At 55.1% G+C, this 12,180-nt stretch overlaps 1 protein-coding gene across 16 annotated transcripts in view; it reads right to left on the reverse strand.

Moving 5' to 3' along the window:
* Positions 1 to 1,324: 1,324 nt before the first annotated feature.
* Positions 1,325 to 12,180, reverse strand: part of TTC7B (tetratricopeptide repeat domain 7B) — a 249,175-nt gene continuing 238,319 nt past the window's right edge. For all 16 annotated transcript variants that reach the window (XM_024130960.3, XM_024130959.3, XM_028496321.2 and 13 more), the window contains one exon: positions 1,325 to 2,264. In XM_024130960.3, the coding sequence (XP_023986728.1) occupies positions 2,043 to 2,264 (222 nt within the window). In that variant the 3' untranslated portion in view covers positions 1,325 to 2,042. The remainder of the gene's footprint in view (positions 2,265 to 12,180) is intronic.

The raw sequence follows: 12,180 nt of genomic DNA on the forward strand, positions 1-12,180 counted from the left end.
CAAACCCAGTAGAAAGAGATTTTTCCTAATATTTCCATAACACAAGTCCTAGAGGGGCCTCCCATTGGCCAAGTTTGGGCCACATGTCTAAACCTGAACCAGTCACTAAACTTGGGGGCTGTAGAGTTCTGGACGAAAAGGCTGGGCCCACGTGTTCATCCTTGAGCCGTATGGGTGGAGACTGGGTTCTCCCAAGGGAGATGGGACACTACGGAGGGGACAGTTGGTGGAGGCAACAGGCAGACAGCAGCCATCACCAGCGCCCCTGCGCAGGTTGATGCGCGCAGGACTTTCCAAGGCAAGGTCCTGGCACACAGCCAGCCTGGGAGAGAGTGGCTGGTATGATACCTAGACCATTATCCTTGGGTGGCCCTGGCCTCCTGCCTTCCCAGTCCTGACCTGGGAGGGTCTCTTCCCACAGTGCTGTGCAGGACGGCAGGCTGGCCCTGACCCTCCAGACAGGGCTAGCTGCTGCCCCTCTGAGCACCTGTCCTTTCCTGCCAGTGTGTCACGTTGCAAATTCCATGACTTATGACCACCCACAGCTCCAGGTGCTGCCTGGCAGGGCCAGTGCTAAAGTTGGGGTGCCTACCTGCTCTGCCTACAGTGAGCTCTTGCCTTCAGTCTCTCTCCAGACATCAGTTGCCCCCTCACCTGCCTACCTAGTGAGTCAGGGAGGTTGTGCCTAGCTTAGGGGGAGGGGGATTGAGACTTAGGGTGCCCAAGATCAGAGCTCAGGCTCTCCACACTTCCCTGGGTCCTGGCAGGGTGGGGTCACCCCACAGCTGCTCAGCCAAGCAGCTCTGGGGGATTAGAGAGGCCTGCTCAAGTTCTCTCTGGTTCTTGATCTTTACCATTCACTCTGTTGGGTTGAGTCTCTGACTTCACATCTGGCCCCCAAACCTCTATATGCCCTCGCCTCACGGTGGCAGGAGGGCTACTGCAGTTCCAGCCTCACCTTTCAGGTTTAAGTCCCTCAGGAGAGTGAGACTCTTTCCTTGCAGCTCCCACTCTCATTGGACCATTTCAGGTCACAGGCTCATTCCCGATCCTCCGTAGAAGTGAATGCTAGATGTTGATTGGCCAGGCCTCAATCACATGCTCCAATCCCAGGCAACATGGGGAGAGCTGGGAAAGGTGAATTCCCACACTAAAATCAGGGCTGGACCTCCTAGTTCCAAGGGCTGACCTGTCCAGGGCGGCCCCCAGGCACCGAAAGCTCCCCACCCCAGGAACTGAGTCTTAACCTCTCTCGGGTCTGTGGGCTTTCACGAACAACACAAGCCATGGGTCCATTTAAAAATCATTTTATTACTAACTTCATCTTTCCATTTAGCCAAGTGTCTGTCATGTATAAGGAATGTCGGTAAATATTCCATTTGAAGCTTCTTTGTACATATTTCCATCGATAAATAAACTCTGAATTCACATAAAAAAGTTAAACTTAAATAACTCATATTTCCTTCTCTTGTAACAGGCCTATATTGGTAAAATATAAATATTCTTGGACTCAGGCTTTGTTCTAAGTGAGGGCAGTAATTTATCACATGGTACAATTACTGACAACAAAACCAAGAAATTGTCGGCTGGTGTCCTGGCTTGGACGAGTACTGAGGCGGAAAACAGAAAATTCACATTTGGTTTCTGGGCCAAGGGTAGGGCAGGAGTGGTGATGGTGGGGAGAGAACAGTTTTCTTTATAGCTCTGATAAAAATAATCTGTTCTGCCACTGAATTTTAACTTTGAATATATTCTTCTACATTTGCAGATTAATTCCATGATCACTTTACTTAAAACTTAGACGTCAGCTAACAAAATATGGCACATGATCCATTTTGAACAATGTCAATAGATTCAGAAACTATCATTGGGCTGGCGAAAACGACAACAGAAATGCACGTGGAGAGCGGTGATCGGGGGTTGGTTTGGTTAGTCCACTGTGGTCAGTCGCACATTCATCCAGGGCCTTGGCGCGCACACTCGACCCTCAGCGCCCAGGCGGGGCCCCCTTGGCCTGGGCGGCAGTGAGGCTGGGGCGCTGCTCAGAGCACGCGGGGGATTATGGTGAAGGGCACCGCGGGGCTGCTGGCCTCCAGCTCCAAGGCCGTCAGGAAGCACTCAGTGGCCGCCGCGTCGTTGCCCTGAGCTTGCAGGACCTCGCCCAGTCCGTTCCAGACCTCGTGGGCCGTGGAGTTCACCTGCACCGCGTCCCGGAGGATCTTCTCGGCCAGACTGTAGCGGCCCAGCTGATGGAGGATCAGGGCCTGCAGAGACAGACAGACAGTCAGAGAGACTACCACTCTGCACTCCTATCTGTCCTTGAGTTTCGGCACATTCCTTGGAGGGAGGCATGCATCTCCATTGGGCTGGGCACGACGTAAGTTCAAGTTCTTCCTGCACTCGGGGCTAAGAGTCAAAAGAATCGCTCGAACCATGAACTGTATGAAGTTACCGATGTTCAGCCATTTCTGAACCATACAAATGGCGATTTCAAAGGGTTCACCCAGGAACGAACCGTTTGGATCGGCCATGGTCTGTACCGACTCAAGGGCGTCCTGCATGTAACGGCTGACACTTGCCTGCACAGAAGGGTGTCGGCCAGCTTTTTTTTTTTTAACCTCAAGAAATGTCATTTGTGGCCTTACTACCACAACAATTAGAACAGAGATTTCTAGTTGCTCACAGGTCCCTACCCTAACCACGCCCCCGATCTCACTGTCCCCTGTGCACTCCAGGCTCGGCCCCCGCACAGCTGTCATTTTAGTTTTAATCAGGGCGTATGTGTTGGTCCCCAGATATTTTAGCATAGCCGTGTTTCCAAGTTGTGCATCTCCGCAACTGATGTGTTTGTACTCTTTCATCCAACAGATACACTCTCATTTACTCAAAGTCTCCCTCACCGGGGAGACATTTAGGCTGTACCCAATGAACATCTTTCCAGACAGCCCTCCGTGCTCTTTTAGACGAATGGGTTGCAGAGCTGTTTTTATAGCCCTGGAAATCTTTGACTAAATGGAACCTTACCGCTCACGCTCACACATTATGGGTATAATCAGACAAAAAGGAACTGCTGGGGGTAGGACAAGGGGGGAGGGGCCCAGAGTCCCCAGAGGCCCTGGACAGGCTCAGTGGAACCAGCTGGACAACCGCTTGGAGAGTCTTCCTTTAGGACAAATGTCCCCAAAGTGGCGTTACTGGGTCAGAGGATAAGACTCTTCAGGGTTCTCCAAATATTTTGCAAGTGATATCTCCAAAGGGCGGCGTCAGGTTTTTAGCCATCTACGGAGTTGCAGTGGTCCGTCCCCTGCCCCACCCCCGCTATCCTTACTCTTTATTGTTACTAATTTTGTAAGTGTCGATTGTCCCCTCCTTGTCAAAACCTGCATTTCTTTCATAACAATTGAGGTTAAATATTCAATATTTCCCATGCCCATTAGAAGACATGCATCTGTTACCGTAATTGTCTAAAGTCTGTTTTTGACTTTTGAGGGTTTTTTTTTCTTCTGTGAACAGAAGTTTTCAGTTTCTTAAGTTGAATTTGTTGATCTTTGGTTATTGATTGATTGATTGATGGTCACTTCAAGCTTAGACAGTTGCCCTTTCAAAGAACTGACGTGCCTTGGATTCCATTTGCTGTGATCTGACTCCTCCCCGTAGTTGTCCACCTTCCCCGGCAGATAGGAAACCTCAGTGGGTCTCCTCTACGTAGCTGGACACAAACTAGCTACTCCCCCGTCCCCTCATTCCTGTGAGGCACTGCCTTTGTCACACAGTGAATTACTGCAAGAGGTGGCGGGGGCGGGGGGGGCTTCTTAAATTTTCCGACGAGCTACACCACCTTCCTTTCGCATAAGCACCGTGCTGTTTGGATTTCCTTATTCCACATTAGGGTTGAACAGGTGGGATTAGAGCCTTTCCTCATCGCTCTTCGCTTTCAGTGTATTTATTGACAATCTTGCCCTGTACTAGTCCAGATGAATTAAAAAATCACTTTGTGGCTTCCCTTTGGGAGTTGAATTGTACTCGCATGAAAGCTCTAAGAGCGTGGAGAAGCCTAACATCCTTAACAGTGTTTTGTCTTCCTGCCCAAGAATGGGGCCTGACTCACTGGTCCTTCAAATCTCAGCCGTGTACTTTCTTTCTGTGGCTCCCGTGTGGCAGGGGTGAGCCCTCACTGGTTTCCTAAAGGCTGTGCTTCACCAGCGGGCAAGGGGCAGACCCAGGTAGTGCAGGGGCATAACGTGCAGCCTGGGCCAGATAGGCCCACTCCAAAGGGCTCTGGCCTCCAAGATGAGCTCTTGGAGGGGGTAGGAGGTGCCCTCAGCAGGCGGTGTCCAGGCCCCGAGGGCTGTCCGGCTGACCTTGCTCCGGGCGTGGGGCCCTGGGGGTGGTGTCTGAGAGCCAGAAAAGCAGCCTGACTTCCCAGAGTCGCCTGCACCTATGAGCAGCCGGCACGGGAGCTGTGAGGCCAGCCCCGGAGGAGCTTGCGGTCAGAGGGGCCTGGGAGACCCACGGCCCCAGCGCAGAGTGTGACGCCTCAGCTCTGGGAGGGGAGGCAGCTCGGGGAGGCTCCCTGAGTGAGGAGGGAGAGGAGGCCTCAGGCCAACAGAGGCTGCAGACTTCAAGGTCAGGTCCAGCCTCTCTAAGAGGCAAACTGCATACGTGTCCTTTCCTATTAACCTCTAGATACGCTGTAACAATGTCCACCCTGGAGTCCCTGTACGAGTAGGTCCTGGACTGGATCTGCGAGAGCTGGGGGCTCCGGGGGGGTGGCCAGGGCCAGGCAGGAGGGTGTTCCAAGCTTCGGAACAAACGAGGTGGCAGAAGCCAGTGCTCGCGGTTAGGATTTTACTGGGTTTCTGGAATTTGCTCTCCTCAGACTGCAAGGCCTTCCCGTTCTGCAGTGAGCACTGCTGGGTTTCGGCTGCCCTCCTAGGCTGCTCAGGGTCAGGTTTGCTGGGACTACCGTGAAAGCCCCCTGTTTGCACATGAGGCCACATCAGGGAAGCACTTCCCACGTCCACAGGGTTTTCTCCTCATGGCTCCTTCCCCAGAGCACCCACTCCCTACCCACCCAGGAGGGGATAAGGGAACAAGGGCGGACCTTCAGTGTGGACCCGGGCTTCCTGGCAGGATGAATATTAATAATAATAACAGCAGCGAGTGCTAACAGTGTTTATGGCACACCAGGCCCTGCTCCAAGTGCTTAGTTCACCTGGGGACCCCAGAGCAATTTCACACAGGTGTGGCCAGGACACAGAAGCACCTGCGTGCAAGGCCTGCTTTTATTGCTGTGGAGAAAGAGCCCACAGTTGAGGGGCACCTACTATGCGGTGGAAAATATGCTCACGCACTGGGTCCTCCTACCCCCATTTTGCAGGTGAGTATGCCAGGGTGCCTGGAGGCTCTGGATCTCTTGCCCTGGCATAAGCTGCTTACTGCAGAGCCGGGCCAGAACCTGCGTCTCCCAACTCTTCGGGCCTCCCTGAAGGCCATTTGGGTGTGGAGTGCACGGTGGGGTGGGGAGTAGCCGCATCCCTCTCCCGGGTGGCGCACCCCCCCACTCCGCTGCCCCCCCCACCGCCCTCCGTTAGAGAAAACCTGACAGCTTGACACCTGCACTTCCCAACCTCGAAGGTCAGGTGGAAAGAACGGGAGGCCACTTTCCCAGGACGTGAGGGCTATGCCTCCTTTCTTCCAGGGGAGGTTATCAGCCCCAGCTCACGCTAGAACATTCTGGTTTAGCCAACAGAGAAATGAGAGTAGGGAGGAGGGTCTGGGTAGTGGCGGCAAACATCGGCATTTAAAGGTTACAGAAGGAGCCCTGTTGTGTTCCTTCAAGGCAAGACTTTCTCAATGCATCAAATTATTGAACACACACCTTTTCTGAGCGGCTCTACCAGGCAGGGAGGCACAGATTGCGTGTTTGGCAAATGGTGATGGGGACAAGCCACCTGGTAAGCCAGAAAGAGGCATGCTTGGTTAATTGGTGCAGGTGGAGAATATAACTTAGGTCCCACTGGCTCTGCTGCAGTAGAAGCAACCTCGTGCTGTTTCCTTTCTGTACCCGGAGTTTTTTCTCCCCGTCGGGCACTGTGCTAGACGCTTGAACTTGGCTTTGGCTCATCTCCTATTTCCTCCACTTTAGATATAAGGAGACAGGTTCAGAAAGGCCAAGTGTCTTGCCCAAGGTCACAGGGCACATGAGTATGGAGCTTGCAGGCCAGCCCAGGTCTGCCTGAGGCCAAAGCCCCGTTCTCCCCACCTCGGCTTCTCATCTGCTCGCTGCTGCCTCTGTCGCTTTAAGAGACAAGCCCGGTGCCCCTCAGGCACTAACCCAGTTACATCTGAGCAACAGTAAACGGGCACCTGCCATGCTGTCTCTCCCTTCCACTTTCTCTGACCACTGATGGCTGGCTCTGTCGCTCCTTCCCACGGTTACAATGGGGAGGTGGCTCCTCTCCAGGGCACAGCTTTTCTCCTGTTTTTCTGCTGTTTGGGAGCATCCTGTATATTCACTCAAGGACCGGAAGGCTCCTTGCCTCCCTTTGGTGGCCCACAGGCCGGCTGTGATCTTGAGGCTTGGGGTGGCTGCGGCCGCCAAAGGACTGGGGGTCCTGTTAGCCGGAAAGCAGACCAGTGAGATGTGGCGACCCAGGAGGACCAGGGACTTGGTCCAGCAAGGCCCGGAGGCCACTGCTCTCAGCAGCAATGACCTGCCCCTACTCTGCTGGAGTGGGGACAAGAACCCCAGTCCTTTTGCTGGGAATTTTGTTTAGAAAGTGGCAGGCTGCTGAATCTACCCTATCTTGGGGGCTCTAGGGTACATGGCAGCGGCAAGTGCACCCCCCAGAATGCCTGCAGGAACCAGCCACTGGGCTAATCTGACCCGTCGCCCTCGGTGCTCAGCAGCTAAGGGCCTTTGTGATTCTCTAGTGTTCTTGTGGGCTTGGAAATTTCCAGCCCATTCCTGGACTTATATTCCGAATGTACGAACAGGCTACCATTTCCAGATGACCTTGAAGCTTCCTGAGCAATCTGTCTAGTGGAACTAATTCCTAAAGCTGGAGCAGCTCGGGGAGACATCAGACTTGCTAGGGGCTGCCAGCTCAGGCTTGGCCAGGGAATGAAAATCGGCCTCTCCCCAGGGCCCCAGTGAGCCAAGAGCAGCTCAGAAATCAGTCACACAATGAGACCAACCAGGACAAGCTCCAGCTGGGGTCTGAGTCACCGTACTGCGCCAGCGTTGCTGGCAGGTTGGCCAGAGGTGGGATGGGACCTGGACGGGCCTGGCTCTCAGGACTGACACACCTCCCAAGCCCCTCTACGTTGTGAGAGGCTTCCCCTGGCTTTGATGTGCTCTTATGCATTAGGACCCTGCTGTCTTCTTCATTCTTCAGGCCCTGCTTCCTCTCTTCTGCACAGATCAAAGGCCAAAATGTTCTCACCACCAGCTGGGTCCAACTTTCTCCCGGTACAGACCTCTTGGCTCATCCAGGCTGATTTGTCAGCCCAGGTATTTCTGCAGGACACAGCCCCCAGCCCCCTTCCACCTCTCCAACCTCAGTCAGTCCCGGCCTGGCCCCTGCTGCTGCAGCTCTAGTCCATCTGCTTGAAGCGCTGATGAGCCCCATTCCCCCCAAAGCCCAGGCTACGCTGCCTACCTTAGGCAGGGCTACCCAGGGGCACACGGCTCCGAGCCCCAGCCCTCAGGCTGGCAGCAGACAGAGATTTCGATGACTGACGTATTTCACGACCTTAGTAAGTACCCCCCATACCAAAAGCACAAAAACCCACGGAGTGATTACCCAGACCCCAGCCATGCGCTGGCGACACCGACGTGGGCAAGAAGCAGGCCTGCTTTCAAAGCTGGGGCCTGGTGACAATCCTAACATGACCGAGCTACGTGCCAGGCGCTGGGCTACGCCTCGGCCGGCGCGCCAAGACCCTCACTCACGTCTACACCTCGGGGCCTCAGCAGGTAACGTCGGCTCCTGCCTAAGACGGGGGGTAAGTGGCAGAGCTGAGACGTGAACGCTGCAGTCCGTGCTCCTGACACGGGGCCCTCTCCCTTTCTCTTGGAGAGGGTGTGCAAACAGGCCTCCACCTTTGCCAGCCCTGCTGTTTCTGGAGACTCTGGAGGTGGGGAGCTGGCTGGGGCTGGCCTCCTGAGAAGACGGGAACCACTGAGGAGGTAACTCATTAGTCCCTTTCTTCAGACACAAATGGAGACGGCTTCCCAAGCTTGTAATTATTATAATCAGGTGTTTTGTACAAATAAGATCTTGGTGATGCACCAAGCTGCAAATAAGGGATTAAATTAAACTTGTTATTTCAAATGAGGCAAAATGGACTTGGCTAGTTTGAGGACAGTTAGCTTCTTCCTCATTCACGTCTTTCGTGTGTGTGTGTGAAAATTGCTGCCCAAGGACTAAACACCTTGCGCCACGCTGAGGGCACCAGTGCAGGAGCCCTGTGCAGGCTCCACTGCTGCAGCCCTGGCTCTGCGGAGCACCTCTGTCCACGTTCCCAGGAGGCCAATAGCCGGGCTGCAGGACAAAAAGCTCCTTGGAGATTTTAGACATCCCTGTGGTGCTCTGCCCAAGTGCCAAGTCAGCCCTTCGCTGGGTTCAAGGGCGTGTCTCAGGCCCCTGCTTGTCCCCCTAGGCGTACAGGTACAGGGAGATAACATCGCCGCAAGTTCCCCACCACAGCATGCCTTGGAGAGGGGGAAGGATTTCCCTGGCCCCCGTGAGCCAGGGGCCCCATCCTGGATGGGGGCTAATGACCAGATCTGCAGCCTTTCCCAGGGCCTGGCCTGCACCTGAGCTGCTGGGACCGTTCAAGGCAAGTCAGCACCTCCGAGCTTTGGACAAGGATGGTTCAGCCTCCTCCCGGTGGAACTCCCGTTGTCAGGACCCCAGGATTGTGATGGCGGCTAAAGGAAAGCCTGTCTCTCCGGCTTGTTACTCTCGGGGACAATGACAGAGCTGCTGAGCTGGCTGCAGTCTGAGCTGTGGCTGTGCTGGCTGGGGGAGGTGTGTCAGGGGGTCAAGACACAGGCTGTGCAGGCCCTGGTCACCGCTGGTGGCTCCGGAGTTAGAGGGACCCACCAGCAGCCGGCGAAAGGTGTGGATCGCTCAGAGACGGCAGAGGGTAGGTCAGGAGCACGGGCTCTAGGCTCCCCTGAACTGGTTTGAATCCTAGCTCCACCACTGACTTGGACAACTTCCTCTGGGTCTCAGGTGTTCTGTCTGTATAATGGGGACAAATACTAAAATACAGGAGAGCAGCGAGGCCTAGATGAGACACAGTTTGTAAAGTACTCAGTATAATAAACCTTTGGTGAAGGGTCCCCGTCATCAATATTATGATTATGAGCGTTATCATTCCTCCTAACGATCGCGGGGCAGGGAGGGCTTCCAGGATGCCCACGGTTAGATGATTCGTCACTCCCATCCCTGATGCCCTCTTGGCTGGCGCTCTGTAAGAGCAGGGACCATCTGATTTGCCTTTGCTTTTGCAGCACCTAGAGCGGGCCTGGCACATCTGAGGTTCTAGGTGAATGTTTGTTGAATGGATGGAAGGATGGAAAAGGGGACGGTGTGGATGCTGTGTGATGGTGGAGAGGGGAGAAGTGGGCATGGCCTCTTCCAGTGCTTCTGACTAATGAGCCCTGGCCTCAGCTCACCCTTGTCCACACTCCCAAGTCAGACCCCGTTCGCTCAGAGCCTTCTCCGCCTTCCGGGGACATCAATGGTGGCTGAGTGAGGGAGGGGAGCACCCCCGTGGGAGAAGGTGCCCGGCTCCCGCCGGAGCCCAGGGGCTGCCATGGCCTCCCCTCAGGCTGTTTGCTCACTCAGCACAGATCTGACACCGCTCCCCAAGAAAACCCCAGAACCCACCTACAGACTTTCTGGTCCTACACTCTTACAGATGAGGGAACAGAGGGCCAGAGAGGAAAAGAACCTTGCTCAAGGCCACGACCCCTGGATGCGGAGCGGGGCTCGACCCCTGAGGGTGCCAGGAGGAGAGGCCTGGTGGCAAGTACCCAGAGTTTTAGTTTCGGAGCCCAGCGCTTTAACACTGCCCTCAACACAGCTGTATATGCACGGCAGAGTCAGGGCTTTCTGGAAGCCTATCAGGCCCCCAAGAGGGAACAGGGACCCCACACGAGCTCCCACCCTTTCCTAGAGGCCATAGGTCAGCTGGTCTGGGAGTCAGCACCAGCTGAAACATCAGCATTGGGTGAGAAAAACCAGCACGCTGCCGTCACCACGTCTCTTCAGGTATTTGCATTTTCCTTCCTGAAGATGCAGTCCATCAGAGAGAAGCAGGGTGGTAGCGGTGGTGTTCTCAAAAATATTTTTCTTTTAAATCAGAAGTCAGTGCCACTCTCAGGAGACCACAAGGAGACAACCGATTTGGAAAGGCCTTACTCGGAGCAGCTCTGAATGCCAAGCCTAGGGAGGCCCGCTCTTCTCTGCAAGCGTCAAAGGCACTTTTGGTTCTGAACACGAGCGTTTTGTGGGTGCGGCGAGGGGGCAGCCCTGAGCCCTGCCCTGCTTTCCAACAACGCCTTGAAAAGGAACTGAACTCATACTCGGATGGGGTGGGGTTCCAGCTTCTCCACCTGGATTCCAGTAGCTCTGGGTGAGGCCTGGTCTACACTGGGCTCTGTTTTGTGTTTCATTTCTGTTTGTTTTGAGTGCTTAGAAATCGCACTGGCTTGTCAGGGGCCCGAGTGTGTGTATCCTGGCAACTATGGCAGCCGTGGAAGCCCCACCTAACCCGGCCAGGAGTCCCCAAGGAGCCCCATCCTAGGGATCCTGGCTGATGCGGAGGGCGTCTGCAACCCTATCTCCTACAGCCCCTTGCCCGCTGGAGTTCCAGAGCCTTCCATAGGCCGTCAAGAGTGAGTCGAGAATGCCCTGGAGAAGGACCCCTGGCAGTTGGTGTGACTCAGTTTTCCTATCAACAGATCTCAAGTTTTGGGGAGGGGCTGGTTCTTTGCCACTTTACTCAATTTGATCCAGTTTCCCCAAAGGCCAAGGCTAGCCATTCCTGAGGACCATGTACTCATCTGAGCCAGGACACAGCAGGGCATGTGCACGGCTGCTGCAACCGTCACCTGGGGGTCTCAGAGTCCCACCTAGCTGCCCCGGTCCTCAGGTGGGGACAGAGCGTTCAGGAGGCCTCCTGACCTTCAGAGCAACAAAGGGCCACTGACGTCCTGTTCTGGGGCCCTGGACTGAAGCTCATAAAGAGGAGGGACAATGCTGGCTGAGCGGCTCCTGGGGAAGGGCCAGTACTGGACAGTGACCTTGAGGATGGCTCCTGACCGGGGTTGGTGGGATTGAGAAGAGCTGGGGGCGGGAGGGGGAGAGTGGGAGCCAGGCCTGCATGGTAGCCAGACTTTGTCCACGTATGCTGGGGCTGGAGACGAACGTTACGAGAAAATCTCCTCTCACCCCTGAGGCCTCCGTCCTCCAAAGCCCCCCAGTCTCGCTGCTCCAGTGTCAGAACCAAATCACGAGGTGGCTCCTTCCCCCACCCCCCTTCAAGTCAACTAGGCCAAATGCCCCCATGTCCTCAGACAGGCATGGGGGTGCAGCACCCAGAGGGGAGCCTCGGCCCGAGGAACCAGTGGTCTGGGCACTAAACAGACACCCTGGGAGCCATTCCCTCGGCAGTGCGTGCTGTGAAATGGTGCTGAGTATTCCAGAGGGAGGAGGGAAAGACCCCCAGCCCTCCCCCTCCCTCCGCCAGAGGATGAGCAGACATGGCTGAGAGGCTGCCCACACCTTTGTTCACCAGGATGCCTGGCGGCTGCAGGAGGCTGTGCTCTCATGGGGGCCCCTTTCCAGGTCAAATGTTTTATTTGAAGAAATTGTACCTTCTGGGGACCAGGCTTTTCTAGCATTAAACTCAACTCAGAAGGAAACAAAACTCAATTTTTCAAAAACCTCTTGTTTTTCGAAGCCAGCAGCCAACCAGCTATGGAAGCAGAAATCCTCGGGGTTGGCGGGGGCGGGGGGGGGGGGAGGGCTTGGGCCTCTGCTCTATGACACAGAAGTCCCTGCTGGTGTCCCCGACAGGCAGCCTCCCACTCTTGCTTGCACCCTTCAGTGACGGGGAGCTCACTACTTCTCCAGGCCTCCCACACCGTTGGTGGGCAGT

The sequence above is a fragment of the Physeter macrocephalus genome, chromosome 11, assembly GCF_002837175.3.
Source record: "Physeter macrocephalus isolate SW-GA chromosome 11, ASM283717v5, whole genome shotgun sequence".
NCBI lineage: Eukaryota > Metazoa > Chordata > Mammalia > Artiodactyla > Physeteridae > Physeter > Physeter macrocephalus.